We start from the raw sequence: 16,982 nt of genomic DNA on the forward strand, positions 1-16,982 counted from the left end.
AGATGGAGTCTTGCTCTGTCACCTAGGCTGGAGTGCAGTGGCGCGATCTTGGCTCACTGCAACTTCCCCATCCCGGGTTCAAGCAATTCTCCTCCCTCTGCCTCCCAAGAAGCTGGGATTACAGGGGCTCACCACCATGCCCGGCTACTATTTTTTGTATTTTTAGTAGAGACGGGGTTTCATCATGTTGGCCAGGCTGTTCTTGAACTCCTGACCTCAAGTAATCCACCTGCCTCGGCCTCCCAAAGTGCTGGGATTACAGGCGTGAGCCACTGCTCCCGGCTTAACCTATAATTCTTAATGTCTATGTATGAACAGACCTTCACCTGTGGTGGTCAGTTTCTTTGGCAGTTTCCAGAATTTCACTATTGCAAATAGCAAAATAATGCATCTTTTTGTATGTGAATCTCACAATATCTGTTTTATTAAGATAGTAAAGAAGACTTTTTTACTACAATAGGGTTTTGCAGTAGGGAGAGAGATCTGGCTCACTTCCTTCACAATGCCTTTCTGAGAGAAGATAATCCTCAATCCCATTCTTGCCCAACGAGCATTTGTTATTAAGTTTTTCAACACTTTCAACACTTGGTAGGGAGGTCTCCATTCAAGATATGTGTCAGGGAACATATCAAAAGCAGCCATTCCCCTTTCCCCTTCCCCATGTTTTTCACTTAAGTATAAGAGATGGTGAGCTCTGTGTTGGTAGGGATGTTCATCTTACGTGCCAGACTGACCTAGCACAGGTGTTTGTTTGTTTGTTTGTTTGTATTGGAGTTTTGCTCTCGTTGCCTAGGCCGGAGTGCAGTGGTGCCATCTCAGCTCACTGCAACCTCCACCTCCCAGGTTCAAGTGATTCTCATGCCTTGGCCTCTCGAGTAGCTGGGATTACAGGTGCACGCCAGCACGCTCAGCAAATTTTTGTATCTTTAGTAGAGATGGGGTTTCACCATGTTGGCCAGGCTGGTCTTGAACTCCTGACCTCAGATGACCCACCCACCTTGGCCTCCCAAAGTGCTGGGATTACAGGTGTGAGCCACCATGCCGGGCCGCATAGGTTCTTAATAAATATCTATTGAATGAATTAACCATCTTTAAAGGTTTACAAGTACCCACCGCCCCCTGTGCCCCACCAGTCTCACCGCCTGACTCCAAGTCTCCTACACTAGATTTACAATGTGACTTCAGACTCGGTCTCTTTATTGGGATGGGTTCTGGCACAGCCTTAAAACCTAGACTTTTCTTTTGCAGCACAAGTGCATAAATGAAGCCTGGCTGGAGGTCCTTGTCCTTGGGCCATGCACACTTCTGTGTCTCCATTATAGTATCTGCCAAACATGGTCAGCTACCCTGATTCTTCATCTTTGTGAACTTTGACCTTCAAGTCCTGTGGATCCACACCTGGCCCTCTGGGAATCTGTGGTCAGGCCTGCTACAACTGCTCATGAAAGTAGTTCATTCATTTGGAGCCAATTTCATGAGGGCAGACAGCAGGTCTGACCAATTAGTGTAAGCTCAGCATAGTGCTGGGCACATAGTTTATAGAGCCAATTAATACATCCATTTTTGTCAGGTGCATCTGCTTCTGCTGGACTTGTCTGTGTGTTTTGGTCTTCTTGCCCTCCTGGTAACAAGACTCTTGGTATAATCCTGACATCCAAGCCCTGGGATGGAATGAAACTCCAGACACTGACCTGGAGCCATCATTAATACAACAGGCTGTCATTAATATGTGTGACCTTGCATTTACATTTTTATAGGAACACTTCTAAGCACTTTTTTTATGGTTTGCTGACATTCACAATCCCATTTTTGGGATGAGGTGGTTAAACCTTCTGGGTTTGAGGAGATTTCTCAGCAGTGGATGGAATTATGAACTCTTAAATCTAAAGAAGCATCAGAGATAGTTTATCCTGGAAAAAAGTCAACGTTCTTCATTCTTCCTTGATGTTTCTAGTCAAATCAGTGAATTCTTCTGATTGTTTTCTTTGGGCCGAGAATTGTTTTTTTTTTTTGAGCAGAGACTTAGGGGAGTGCACTGCTGTCTAGATAACATTCTCATAGGCAAATAGCCTTGGTGTGTCTGGCATCGTGAGCAGTGAGTGGGGATTTTCCATCTGAAGACAGACAAAAAGAAAGTAGAGTGAGGGAGGTGAGCAGGGCTCTGGACCTTCCATGGAGACCCTGACATCCAGGAAACTTTATTTCCAAGGTTACCCAACCCAAATCGGCTGGCATGCTGGCTCCCACTGTTTGATTTTAATCACCCCTAGCTTAGAGAAACTATTCTTTAAGTTTAACCCATATTTATCTTGCTGAATGCTTAATGAACTGAACTTTCCTTGTTCAGTTGTAATAATTCACTAAACCAACCTTTTCTATTACTAAGCAAACTGCTTTAATGATTCTTATCTTTTTGGATCTGTTTGGGAGAGGAAGAAAAAGGAGACAGAAAGATACCATTACTGCTGCCAACCGTACTCTGTGAAGGAATAAGCGTTAAAGCTACTGCATTAGTAGTTTAACTGAGGGGAGGGTGCAAACCAGATGTAACATAGCTGGACCATGGGAGAAAAGTAGAGATCTCTCCCTCCTGCAGTTTCCTGGTGTCTCAGGAGAAAGCTGGACTCTCCTCTCAGCTATTCCTCTCTTCATTCCATGCACAATCTAAGCCATGGTCTTTTTCCTTGTCTGCAACTTGAGTCAGAAGCCTTTTGATTTTCTTTATTATTCCGATCTAGAACCTCTGTCCTACTCTATTTGTTCCAGATTACCCAATTCGATTCCTAAAACACAATTCTCTTCCATCCCCCATGTTCTTGTATAACCCTAAGCAAAGGGAATGGGGAACTACTAGGGTACTTTTTAATTCTAGAGAGTATGAGATCCCTGGGTCCAAGAAATTTTGACCTAAACATGAAGCAGGAAAAGAAATGGAACCATTAAGACGAAGTTAAGCTCTAAAGCTTCTTACCTTTTTTGGTATTTCCACAGTGGAGTAAACTGTATTTGCTGGATCTTCCTTTAGGATTGTTCTCTATTAAAAACAAACAACAAACAAAAGAAATCATCACCCACCTCCTGAATCACATAGACAAGGCCAGAGAGACATTCAGAATCCAGAGAGGGGAAAGCAGAGATGGGAGGAGATGTGAGAGGAAAAGGAGGGTTCTGGAACAGGGAAGGGAGGTAGGAAGTTCTCTTGTTGGTGACTGCTATTATAATAAATTTTGATAACTTTTTTCAGGAAGCCATTACATTATTTTTAAACTGTACTGTGTTTAAATGAATTTCAAAAATATTATATATATATAATAATATATATAGTGTGTGTATATATATATATATATATAGAGAGAGAGAGAGAGAGAGAGAGAGAGAGAGATCTCTAGAGAAGTCTTCTGATACCATGATTCAAACATCCTGTCAAAGTCACACTCTTCTACCCACTGCCTTATGCAAAAGGAATCTGGCCTTTTGTGTGGCCGTTATGAACTGTGGAGGGGAGCAGGTGATTTCACAGACCACAGCATGAGCATCGTGAGTCAGAACCAGGTGCTCCAGAGACCACCAGCTTCTTCTGCCCAGAAGAGAATCCATGAAGACTTGGAGGAGGCACAGGTGCATTGAGTTTTAAGTCTATATATCCTCACTCCCCTCTTCATTCCCATGTTGTCCAAACCCATGCAAAAACCTCACAAGGAGAGCCTCAGAGACAGGATCAGTTCTCAGGAAAGATGAGAAGGGACTCACATTAGTGTGAGGGATTGTGTCGTACTCTGTGTTCTCTCCAGAATGGGGGCATATGTTAGGAGTTTCCCGACAAATGTCTGCTCTCTTCTTCTCTTCAATGGACTCTAAAAGCAAGTTGGGAGAGAATCAAAGCCACCCCTCCAACCACTCACCACTTCCACTGGCCCACCATTTCTCCTGGATGACCCATTTAGGGTGACCAACCATCCGAGTTTCCTTGTAACGGAAGGGTTTTCAGGATAGAGGACTTTCAGTGTTAAAACTGGGAAAATCTAAACAAATCAGGATGAATTGGCCACCCCCATCATTTCACTTCCTGATCTCTCCATCAAGGTGGTCAAAGTGGGAAGTAGAGAAAGTCAAAGACACTTTCAGAGGGGCTTCCAGGAGGGAAGGGAGATTTCAAAGTCTGCAAGTCATACCCAACCGATGTTAGGTCCCTCCCCATCACCCACATGGACAGTGGGAGCCCAGAAGACCAATCAGTAGGGTTTAGGAACACAGGATGGGGTGCAACTGGAGAGAGACAGGGAAAGGCTTCCCCAGGAGCTATGTGGCTAGTGGGCAGTAAAGCGAGGTCTTGGGTTGATCCTGTGGAAAGGGTGTGGGTGGTTTGTGGGCTCTGACAGGGATAGGAAGGATTGACTAGAGGATGCTGGTCTGTGGGGACCTCAGAGTTGGAGGCCATCACCTCCCAGGTCAGGGGAGCAGAGTCAGCAGTGTGGGGCCTGTATCAACAGAAGAGCCACATCAGGATGTCCCTCTGGGAGAAGGAGAGAAGCGAGCCCTGGAAAGGGAACTGGGAGAACCGTGTCCTCAGGAAAGACCTCCAGCACTTTCTCTACCCCAGAACTAAGGAGCGCAGGCTGACTGTATGCTTCTTGAGGGCAGAGACTGTGGCTTCTTCATCTCTGCATCTTCAACACCTCATGCCAAGTCTGGCACACAGCTCTATATGTGCTTGTTGAATCAGTGAAGGAGAAAAACATGAATGTGGGTGAGGACAAAAATAGTACACGCTCTACCTTCTTGTCTCTCTCTCTTCAGAAACCAAAGAAATAGCCCCAGTACAAAGAGACTGAGCAGGAGGGGCACCAACAGGAGACACAGGAGGACCATGGAGGAATCTGGGTCATCAGCAGCACCTTCAGAGAATGGGTGGAGGCACAGGGAAGGGAGAAAAGTCAGCTCAGGAAAACGACCCAGGTCTTGGAGCACCTGCCACCTTCCTCCCAGCCTGGTGACCACCCAGTGGCCTCCAGTTTCCATACAGTGTCTGTTCCCATGGGGGCTAGGAGCTGAAGAAGGTGTAGGACCCGGGCAGAGTCTCCTGTGGAGAGGGGAGAGGCAGTCACCTTCACAGAGCTTCCTGGCAAGGATGGGGCTTGAGAAGTTGCTGCTGACAGGGTTCCTGGCAACGCAGATGAAGGTCATATCACTTTCTCCCCATCTCCAGGAGATGGGGAGGATGGACCCATTATGGGACTCGTTGGCTGCTTGCCCCAGGGCCTTCCAGGTATAAATCACATCCTCTTCCCCATGTTCCATGCAGCATGTCAGATTGGTCACACAGGTGCCATTCTTATTGCTCTGCAGACCCATGGTGACTTTAGGCTTTGACAGGTGCTCTGTAAGAGGAAGGAAAACCAGAGGTGGAAACTCTGCCTATAGCTCTCCATTCTCTGAATTATCCTTGGATACCTTGAACCTGAATCTCCCTGGGAGCTCCAGACTGGAGAGAAAGCAGTAATTCAGAGCAGAATCCTCATTCGTATCTGGAAAAGAGAACTACCTAGGTCTGCTTTACCATAGCTATATAATAATAATAACAATAACAACAATAGAAATAATAGAAATAATAATGCAATAAGAATATAACTGCCATTATATCACACTCTGGGGACTGTTGTGGGGTGGGGGGAGGGGGGAGGGATAGCATCGGGAGATATACCTAATGCTAGATGACGAGTTAGTGGGTGCAGTGCACCAGCATGGCACATGTATACATATGTAACTAACCTGCACAATGTGCACATGAACCCTAAAACTTAAAGTATAATTAAAAAAAAAAGAAGAATATAACTGCCATTTACTAAGCATAGCCACTTGGCAAGCACTGTGATAATGCATGTTAGATGTCCGCTAATATTATCTGTTCTAGAGGTTCCCTAGTCTCTGTCCTCAGGCTTCCCTTTACTCTCTATGAGAGTTCACTTTACTCTCTAGGAGAAAATTGTGTTGGAGTAGCCCTTCTGGCCCCCTTCTCTACTCTGTGCTCACTCCCCTGCCTCAGAGAATGAGTAGTTGGTTCATTGGTGAGATGGTAAGTGTCTGACATTCATCATTTACCTTTCTCTACTCACGGGTTTGAGACGTTAAAGATTGCACTTAAAATGTGTTTTGCCCTTTTTCTTCCTCCCCTGACTAGTTAGCCTGCAGAATACATATCTTCTGTTCCCTTCAACCATGTCTATATGGAAGACACACCTGGATCAGGTGCAGCGCCTACCTCCTACAAGCAAGTCTGGAGGCCCATCCCCTAAGGTTCCTGATACTGTGGCTCTGAGTGAAGCAGCTATTCTTCTTGTAGACGTTTGAGTCATTGTTTCATAATTTTAACTTCCCTGGATGAGTGCCAAGATCTAGAATTGAAAGGAAGCATTTCTCCTGTCTAGATTTACCAGAAATAATGCTGATATTTTAATCCCCTCCTTCTTGCATCTATTTATCAATTTGTTGTAATCTGTAGAGAAAGAGATGTGATCAATATTTTGCCCAAAAATCTTCCTAAGGTAGGCATTGCTTTCCTCCCCACTACAGATATGGAAACTAAGACTTGAAGAAATTAAATAACTCGGCTAAGGTCATGTGACTAAATAAAGAAGCCAGCATTTGACCTTGATCTATGCGATGGCCACTGAACATATCAGCCATCCACTGCACCACGCTGCTTCTTATAGCATCTCTGAGTAGGCAGGGACCTCAGGGGTCAGCTACATCTATTTCATTCATGCAGAAGTCCCCTCTCCCACATTCTTGCCAAGTGTTTATTCAGCCTCTGCTTAAACATCTCTCATGTCAAGGAGCTCACCACCTCACCAAGGCAGCCATCCACCATTGGAACTGATTTTGCTCACCGTAGACATGCAGCACGTACTTCTGGGTGGAGGGCTGCTGGAGTGATGAGCTGTATATCCCCACATAGTAGATCCCTGAGTCATTCTTCTTCAGTTTGCTGAGCTTCAGGGAGTAGCCTCCATCTGGGAAGTCTACTCTCTCCTTATTACGATTTTGGGTCACTATGATAGTGCCCCCTTCCGGCTGTATGGTGACAAGAGGGGTTGTGTTGAAGGTCCAGACAATAGAGTCAACTTGCTTTACTTTGGACTTCAGGGGGAAAGTCACGGCCCCACCAACGGAACCGACCAGCTCTCTCACAGGTCCAGAGGCTGCTGACCCTATAAACACAGAGAACCATAAAATAAGCCTGATTCCCTGTCCTTGTCACCAATTACTCACCCCCTTTGGGTCCTGGAGAGATCTGAGAAACCCACTCAGTCCAACACAACCACCTCCTGGAAAAGCCTTTGGAACCTCATATAGAGGTCCCTCACATGTTACCCTATTACGTAAGTGCTCACATGGAAGCATTTTATTAGAAATTTATGTATCACAACAATCTTAGTTCACTCCCAGAGAGTATGACTTATAAAAAATCATCACTGATTATGTGGCTGTAGGTGAAAAACAGTTAAGAATGTCTGCTGAAGAAACTTCCAGAAGTGGCCAGCTGAGCATTACCAGTAAACAGGTGTGGGGAGTAAGTCATCTTATTCTTACCTATTAAACTTGAGAGACAGACTCTGGGAATAGCACAGAGCAGTGAGAGAATTTAGTTTGGGACTAGCAGTTTAAAAGCATAAATTATAATCTTGATTAACACTTTTTTTTTTGAGACAGAGTCTCACTCTGTTGCCCAGGCGGGAGTGCAGTGGCACGATCTCAGCTCACTACAACCTCCACGTCCCGGGTTCAAGTGATTGTCTTGCCTCAGAGTGATTGTCTTTCTTCAGCCTCCTGAGTAGCTGGGAGTCCAGGTGTGTGCCATCTTACCCAGCTAATTTTTGTATTTTTAGTAGAGGTGGGGTTTTCACCATGTTGGCCGGGCTGATCTTGAACTCCTGACCTCAAGTGATCTGCCCGCCTCTGCCTCCCAAAGTGCTGGATTGCAGGCATGAGCCACCACACCCAGCCTTGTTTAACTATTAAAACAACTTTTCGAAGAAACATTCTTTATATCCCTATCTTACGGATCAGGAATGTGAGGCACAGTGGGGGTAAATGACTTACTCAAGCCACCTAGTAAGAGGCAGAGTACACGCCAAAACCCACAGGGTCGAGACCTTGAAGGGCATATTTTAGAGATGAGAAAACTAAATAGTAGAAATGATAAGAACTTATTCAAGGCTGATAGAAATACAAAAACTAAGACTAAATCCTTAAAGGTGAGGCAGGTTAGGTAGTCAAGGAAGTAACAGTGTTTCTCAGGAGGCAGTAACTCTGGTGACCCTACAGTCAATACAATAAGCCTCAGCATTCACATTGTAATTGAGCTCATTTAAGCAAAGCTATCTTCAGTGAGGACTTTCCGCTGTAGAGAGCATGCGGATTTTGATTTTACTTGTTCTCAAACTGACCCTTTGCTCATTATAATAGTAAAAAACACACCCATGGGTGGAGATTTAAGATGCTAATGAGACACGAGATTTATGAAGAAGCATGTATAGCTACTGTGCACGTCCACCCAGAGGACCACCAAGAACATGGTTACTAGTAACACTTCTTCCCACCCTCTTATGAATAATCATGTAAGACTCCCATAAAGGGAGTCTCCCCAGTGCCAGTCTTTGCTGTCTCATCCTTATGGGCAGCCCGCCCTGAATTTTCCTTCTCTCAGAATGTACTGTCTTTTCTGCACTTAACTGTCAAAATATTCTTATTCTTTTGCAATCAATTACCCTATGCTGTATTTCCTTTGCTGTGTATCTCTCATATAAATTCTTTTAAACTAAGTAGACAAGAACTGAGGTCTCACATCAGCTGTCAACAAAGGTGTTCTCCTTAAAAGTACAAAACCCAAAGTTATTTCCCCTTCTGCCTCTTAACATAAAGTGTCACGGTGAAATTTTTAAATGGAATTTTTATTAATTCAGTCATGAAAAGCACAAATGAAAGAAGCAAAGCCAACAAAACAGCCAAGCTATAGGATCCTGACAGTTCTAATGATGCTACTGCAAGGCTACGTGGTGACTTTTGTGGTTCCTGTGTACTTTTGACCTTGTTGGTCCTCCTTCCATAAGAAATATTAAAAATCATATTTCATGACTGTGTTGGTATAAAATGAATGTGATTCAGGCTGGATTCATTATATATTCATTGTTATTGTCATGGCTATATTCATTTCTCTTCTGATTCTAAAAGAAATTAAAATTAAAACTATCGTGGGCCTTATGTACAGTGTCTCCTGTGTGTAATTGGCCCTGTGAGACTGACCAAGCATCCAGGCTCTGTTTCATTTCACAGCCTGCTCTCTTAGACACAATCTTTTCTTCTACTCCAGTACTGATGTAACTCATGCCTTTTCTAGTAAAAAGACAAATTCCTATACAGACATATCCAGATATCAAAAATTGCTTCATTAGACATTTATTTCTTTGGTCCCTGTTAAAATCAAATATCTTGGCAAGGGTTGCCAAATGATAAGAGTTGTCATGTATTAAATGTTTATTCTGCGCCAAACGTTTATTGTAAAGAGTATGCCTAACACTCAAAGCAATCCTGCAAATTAGGCATTTTGACCCTTTTACACAAGGATCAGCAACCTATAACCCATAGGCTAAATCTGGTCCACTGCCTGTTTTTGTAAATACAATTGTACTGGAACACAGCCAGGCTCTTTCATTTACATATTGTCTATGGATCCTTTTTCACTACAAAGGCTGAGTTAAATAATTGTGACCATGATTTATTGTCTGTAAAGCCTAAAATATTTATTCTCTGGCCCTTTTCAGAAAAAATTTGCGAACTCCTGACTTCATGAGAAAATTGAGATTCAAACAACGACAACAACAAATAACAACAGCTAAGTAACTTATCCAAGGGCACAAAGCTAGCAGGTGACGATTTGAGGATTTAACCCAATGTCTCTCCAGCTCTGGGACCTGGACTGTTTTCACTATGGCTCAATTTGAAGGCCCCCTGGCGTTTGTACCAGCTCCAGCCTTCTCCCTCACTCCCCTTCTCCATCCCCCTAAGGGACTCTAGTGTCAATTTCAAAGCCCTTGGGTGCCATTGGACCATAATTTCCCTTCTTGTCCTTTGGTGACCTTCCCTCAAGCATAAACTGCCCTACCAGTGCCCCAGGGTGAGGAAATCTGATGCTACCAAATGGTGACCCACTCCCTTGCTTACAGATCTGAAGTCTCCGCCAACGTTTTGCTAAATTTATCTCCAAAGTACTGATTCCTCTTCTTGGGTATGTATCTTTTAGGAGCTGATTTCTCTTTTCAAACATTTTTCCCTCTAAAATGTATCAGTTGGTACATATATACTTTGGATTACTCAAGCTTTTATTAAATCATCCCATTAAGTAATCTGATTTTTTAAAAAAACTGTTCTCTACGCTTCCTTAATATTAAGGCCGGGATGGTTTTTTGACTGCTCTCTTTGTTCATCTTTAGGAGTGTCAAGTCCAAATAGTGCCAGGAAATGTTACAGACAAAATCAATTTTATTCTGAAATTTTGATCAGTTAATGCATTTGTTCTTTTACTTCAACAGCAGAGATGAAAGGGGTGAATATTATGAAGTCAAATAAAGATTGAGTATCATTTGACCCCAAATGGGTACAGTTTCTACACTTAGGGCAACCTTCAAGTAACTTCATTTTCACATTTCATTTTGAAGCTATAATTTAAGGTGAGGAAGTGGCAAAACTACAAAGATGTGGCTTTAGTTGCTAGCATGCAACTACTGTTTTCACATGCAATTACTCTTTTCACGCTTCCACACACATAGTGCTGTATTCTCAGGGTAAATGCCAAGGGACATGACCCGTGTGGGATATAAGAAAATGTTGCCAAACGCATTGTTTCTTGTTAGAATACAGTTTGAGAGTGAGACAGGGCAAATTACCAACATGAGCCTATAGATGGAGTATATTGTTCTATCTTAAATGTATCTTCAGGGTGAGACAAGGGGTAACGAAAGAAAACAGTAGCTCCATGCCATTCTCGGAATGTGGGTTCAGAGGACAGGGGCAAGGTTGGAGATTCCTAACCAATTTTGCTTCTGCTTCTCAGCTGACTACGAAAAGGGATCCAGAAACAAGACACTTCTTTTTTCAGTTGTCCAAGGCTGAATTGAAGCTCTTCTTTCTGTGATGGTTTTGCACCTGCAGTGTGTGACCCTATAGAGTTTTACCATATCTAAGCAGGTCACACTTGTCAGATTCAGTCATTCCTTCTTTTAACAAGAATTTATTTAGTTCTCATTGTTTAGGAGCTGAGGGTATAACTGGGGAGCAAGACAGTCATAATTCTGGCACTTACGGAGTTGGTAGATAGTCATTAAATAAATAACTACATGTGTTATGGAAAGGGAAGATGCTGGAATTGGTGGCTTATGCTTGTAATCCCAGCACTTTGGGAGGCTGAAGCAGGAGGATCACTTGAGGTCAGGAGTTTGAGATCAGGCTGGGCAACATAGCCAGACCTTGTCTTTACAAAAAATGAAAAAATTAGTTGGGCGTGGTGGCATTCACCTGTGGTCCCAGATACTCGAGAGGCTGAGGTGGGAGGATTCCTTGAACCCAGAAGGTGGAGGCTGCAGTGAGCCGTGATCGTGCCACTGCACTCCACCCTGGATGACAGAGCGAGACCCTGGAGACAGAGTGGCTACCAACCTCTACCCACAAGACTCGAGAGGATTGGGTCCCATGATATTCATCCACTCTCCTCAGGTGCCAACCTTCTACCTGAGTCAGTGCAGTGAAGGTTGTAACCTGCCTCTTTTACATCCATTTTACCCCTTCCTCATTCCGTACAAGCCAAATGGTTTGGGCTACCCAGTTCAGGTGGTAGCCCTTCTCATGTACAGTAATTAGTTCAGGGGTGTCACATGACATGGGTTGACTGTGTAAGGCCAGGATGACAATGTATTGCTGTGGAAAGATATGCAGCTGGGACTGCCACTCACATGTGGCCACCACACAAACATCCCGGCCTCCTCCCTCCCCTGATCCTCAGCTCACTTTCTACCTCACACTCTTGTTTGTGCTTTATCCTCCTCTCTGTTCATGTAAATCTTATTCAAACCCTGTATCTAATTCAAAGCTCTTCCCTGAGGAAGCCTCCAACTCTTCCTCTCACACATCCCCTGAAAATTTACCACTAATTTCACTTCATTGACACTTTAAATTCTCCAGAAAGAAATATCCTCCCTTGGTGGTCGCTGCATATATCATTTTGCTGTGGATTAGCCAATGATTGGTCCACAGGATTAGAGGCCAGATCACCCAATGATGGGGTCACCAAGTCCTGCCCAGAGAGGGGTAGAGGTCGCTTCTCCTCCTCCAGCATGTGGCAGAGGGAGAAAGGGCTCTGGCCTAACTGGGAGTCAGGGTCCATTCTGCCGCCTCCGTAGTCATAACTCCAGCAGCAAACACCTGGTGTCACTCTGTGGTTTGTAAGCCAGATCAGTGGGCATCCTCTCTCCTGATCCTTAGAACAGCCCCGTGAGATACAGCCTAAGCCCTGCTTTATAAATTAGGATACTGGAGTTTTGAGAAGTGGGGTGACTTTCCTAAAGCCCCAGTGAAGAAATGTTGGAAGAGGGAAGAGGAGTTAGTTCCTCTGCCTCAGTGGTCTGTGTTGTTTCCAATACTGCTTCACCACTTACCACTTCGAGTTTTGGTTTCTGAACCCTCATACGAGAAATAAATAACAACATTTAGTTTCCAGGCATTTGGGGAAGATGAAGTGTGAATACAGATTTGAAAGCATTTTGAGAAGTACAGAGTAGCCTAACGAGAAGGTGGGATGCGGGTGACAAGGTCAGGAAATGAGAGCATGAGAGTCAGGCCTTGAGGAGGCTTCCCATCTTTTGGTTTTATTTCTGCACAGATAGCTAAAAATGAGAAACAGAGATATCCCAAAACACCTTTGGATGGCTTCTCAGCAAAGTAAGCCAGAAAGTTAAGACGGCCATGAGCATTCCCCACTACATCCCCCGCCTGCCTTTGAAGGTGGAGGGAGCTGGGGCAGGAGACCCTTTGTCTTTTGCCCCAGCCAAGACTCAGATGTCTTTGCATCAGGAGGAGTCAGCTGTGAGATTTCCTCTGTAACAGGAAGGGATAACAGGTCCTGCCCTTTGCCACCTTCCTTTCCTCTTGGTTGTCACCTCCTCCCCTGTCCTGTCCCCTACAGTCTCAAGAGTTGAGTGGAGGGAAGGAGCCCGATTATGAGGAAGATAGATTATCAGTGCAGCCAGAACCAAGGGATGGTGATAAAGCAGGAAGACTTTGGGGGAGGGGAGAGTGGAAAAGCCTGCCTCCTGCTTGCCAACCCCGTCCCAAAGCACTTCTCTGAACACTTGGTGCCTCTGTCCAAATGTACCAGTGTGTTGTGGCACTGTCCTCATGAAAACCATGAACCAGAGCATCTCAGAGCTTGGAGGAGTCTTAGGGATTACTTAGTCCAATCCCATTTCACAGATAAGAAGGCTGATATTCAGAAGGTTATGGTGATGCTTCCCAAACCAGTGGAAGGCCAGGATTAGGAGCCAAGCCTCCTAAGGCAGGATTTCACAGACTGTGCCCCCCGGCGCCACGTTTGGAGGCTGTGGCAGTGCCTCAGTGTATTTCTTGGGAGCTCAGGAGGAGGTTTAAGGGGTGAGCGTAGGATAGGAGGCCATGGGACTTGCTTCCGTTAGGCTTCAACTCTATACATTGGAGTCATTTATTTGTTTTTTTCTGTGTAAAATTTCATTCCATAAAAGGAAATCATGGATTAAAAAAAAAAAGGCAAAAAAACCCCAAAGTGGTTTGAAATCTATTGCACTTTACTCAAGTCCCCCTTAACGAATGTACTCACGAAAGAGCAGTGTAATTCAATGCCACACAAGGCAGCCACAGACAGAGGCTTGAAAGTTTCCTGCTTCACCACACACCTTTCCCATCACTCTAGCCCTAACCTACCACATTCACATTTAGGTTGCTCACCACTCTGCTCCTCACTCATCTCCTGCCCCCTCTTCCTTGTTTCTTCTGGTTCTTTTCAACACTCTCCCAATTCCCCTCACCCACTTTTTTGTTTTCTTTTTATTGATTGTCTCCTCGACACTACTGCATCATCAAATCATTGGCAGATTACTGTGCCCATTTTTCAGATGAGAATACTGAGGCCACGAGAACTGCTTCATGGACCCTTTGAGTTTAGCCAGGGTGGCCCCCTGTTGGTACACCCATATCCCAGAAACAGAGCTACCCGTTCTTCTTGGGCCTTTCCAGTTTCTACCTTAGATTTATGTACCTGGAGAGGGAAGAAACCCCAACCGGTACTCCCTGAGGAAGATTCAGCTCAAATGCACATGTAGTGAGCATCTCTTTGGTGCCAGGTCCAGTAATAGATGGCTTGTTATGATTAAAAGAGCACTAGCTTTCTAAACTCAATCTCTGGCTACCTTATAAATGCTGTGTTATCTTGCCCAAGAAGCGTGATCTCTCTGCTGAGCCTAAGTTTCCTCAACTGTAAAACAGGGATAATGATATCTGTCTTACAGACTCATGAGGAGGTGGTATGAAAAACACCTGCGATGTAGTAACTTAATAAATGGTGATTATTTTAATAATTATTTTGCATTTGATATGTCATTTAAAATGTCACAATAATTCTGCAACTTAGATTTCATTCTCTGTTACACACCTGAGAAGAGCAAGGCTCAGAAGGGAAGAGTAATTTGCCTACAATAATACAGCTACTAAGTCAAACCCAGGATGCGCTTGTCCAGTGCCAGGATTTGTTCCACTGCCCTGCCCACTGGAAGTTCCAGGACAATCTCTGTCTCCTTTCAGCCTCAGGAGGTACACTACACAGGCTGCCTCTGGAGCAGGGCAGAGGGGGACCTGCATGGCAGTTTTTCATACTTGTGCTCTTTCGCTGACTGATTTCAGGTGGACACCTGTAGCTTTCAAAGTCTCTATAATTTTCCCCAACCCCTCCACCTTATCTCCCTCAAGTTCCATTTCTGCTCATCATTTCCGTTCAGGGAGTTTTTTTTTTTTTTTTTTTTTAAAGTGAGGGCCTATTCCAGAACCACCTGGTTAGACCCAGGTACTTCTCAAAAATACAAACTCCTGATGAATTCAAAGTGGGTAAGAGTCTGCTGATGCTGACCACTTAGCGATGCAGGGGAAAATATTGGGGGCACCAGCTGCCTGCGTGGTCTTGGGCAGATCACTCCAGGCAGGCTCAGATACACATAATGAAGCAGTTATGTGAAGTCTTCATAGGGGGACCTCATGGTAGTACTCCATGAGATTGATGACAGAAGAGATATTTCTCACTTATAGGGCTCCTGATCCTTTCTGAGAGCCCTTAGGATAGAAAAATCTTCAAAGACTAGAATACCAGTGACAGGTGGAGAACTGTCCTCTCTCCTCCATGGGATTAAACATAAAGTGCCTATGGTATGAGTTGGTTCTCTAAGTAGAGACTGATTACATTGCTTGAGTAAGGAAAGAAAATTCAAGTGATTCTTTCCATTTATATTACTGTTATGCATAACCAATTTTATAAATACATTTATAAGTAAATAAATACATACCTGTATAGTATCATCTTGTTCTTAAAGTTGCCCTCAAAAGGAGAGAAGGCTAGAAGATAAAGTTTCTGAGGCCCAGGAAAACTTTAACTTTCCTTATCTAACTCATGGCAGAACCTGGATTAGAAAAATGGTCTCTGATACCCAGCACCACTTCTTTCAGCTCCTTCATCCCTGGGACAGTCAACAGGGGAGTCAGTTCCCAGAGCCTTTTTTCCCCCTCTCCCTAGTCTCTTCCTGACCTGAGAATCAGAGATCAGAGATTGATAAAAAGCAAATGTTAGATGAGAACACAGAGCCTCCCGAGTTGAGCCAGAGGCCCAGAGTGGAACAAGAAACCTGGAACTATTCAGGATGGGGTAGACAGGAGAGTGGAAGAGAATCCGGCCGGACTCACCTGTGAGCTGCCAAAGGATATAGATGAGGGTGAGGCATGTTGGGGAACCAGCCATATTGCTCTCTGGAAGTCAGCCACTGAAATGAAGCCACTTCCCTCTTAGGTATTACTCAGACCTCTTCCCCAGCTGATATTTAAAGAAGCAGGAGGGGTCACGCCGCAGACATGTGAGATTGAGTAATTGCTAAATTATTTTCAGAGTGAATAGAGCATTTTACCTTGCCACCAGCAATCTATGAGAGATCTATTTGCTCCCCATCTTCATCAGCATTTGGTATATTCCCATTTTATATTTTAGCTGTTTTAATAGGTGCTGTAGTGATACCTCATTGTGGCTTTAATTTGCATTTCCCTAAAGCCTAATAATGTTGAACATCTTTTCATGTGCTTATTTGCCATCTGTATATCCATATCCTCCTTGGTGAAATGTCTATTTATGTCTTTTGTCCATTTTATAATCAGATTCTTTATTTTTTTTACTGTTGAGCTTTGACAATTCCTTATATGTTCCAAGTATAAGAGTCATTTGTCAGATATGTGGTTTACAAATATTTTCTCTTGGTCTGTAGCCTGTCTTTTCATCTTCTTAACGGGGTCTTTGGCAGAGCAAAAATTTTAATTTTGATGAAATTCAACTTATCAGTTTTTTTTCTACCCACACTAGGGCCCAAAAGTTTTCTCCTGAAAGTTTTATAGTTTTATGTTTTACATTTAAATGTATGATCCTGTTTTAATGTAAGGTGTGAAGTTTAGGTTGAGATTCACCTAAATATATTGTCTATATTCATTGAGAACCATATCAGGTAATATGGTTGACAGTTTTTTTTCTTTCGACACTTGAAAAGTGTCATGACACTCCTCCCCTCCATGGTTTCCAGTGAGAAATCAGCCATCATTTAAATTGTTTTTCCTATAGGTAATGTGTCATTTTTCTCTAGCTGTTTTAAAAGTTTTTT

The 16,982-nt window shown here is 43.8% G+C and overlaps 1 protein-coding gene across 4 annotated transcripts; it reads right to left on the reverse strand.

The window, feature by feature from the left end:
* Window positions 1-392: 392 nt before the first annotated feature.
* On the reverse strand, window positions 393-16,359 carry SLAMF7 (SLAM family member 7). 4 transcript variants are annotated; one of them, XM_001172275.7, is made up of 7 exons: window positions 16,027-16,359; window positions 6,888-7,208; window positions 5,106-5,378; window positions 4,776-4,895; window positions 3,751-3,854; window positions 2,972-3,034; window positions 393-2,114 (listed from the first exon to the last, which is right to left on the reverse strand). In XM_001172275.7, the coding sequence occupies exons 1-7, from the start codon at window positions 16,079-16,081 to the stop codon at window positions 2,043-2,045; spliced, it is 1,008 nt and encodes a 335-aa protein (XP_001172275.1). In that variant the 5' UTR covers window positions 16,082-16,359; the 3' UTR covers window positions 393-2,042. The 4 variants fall into 4 exon arrangements, with proteins under 4 accessions (XP_001172275.1, XP_063668007.1, XP_009434007.1 ...); XM_063811937.1 differs by lacking the exon at window positions 3,751-3,854 and having other exon boundaries at window positions 16,027-16,309; XM_009435732.4 differs by lacking the exon at window positions 4,776-4,895 and having other exon boundaries at window positions 16,027-16,306.
* Window positions 16,360-16,982: the final 623 nt, after the last annotated feature.

The sequence above is a fragment of the Pan troglodytes genome, chromosome 1 (assembly GCF_028858775.2).
Source record: "Pan troglodytes isolate AG18354 chromosome 1, NHGRI_mPanTro3-v2.0_pri, whole genome shotgun sequence".
Classification (NCBI taxonomy): domain Eukaryota; kingdom Metazoa; phylum Chordata; class Mammalia; order Primates; family Hominidae; genus Pan; species Pan troglodytes.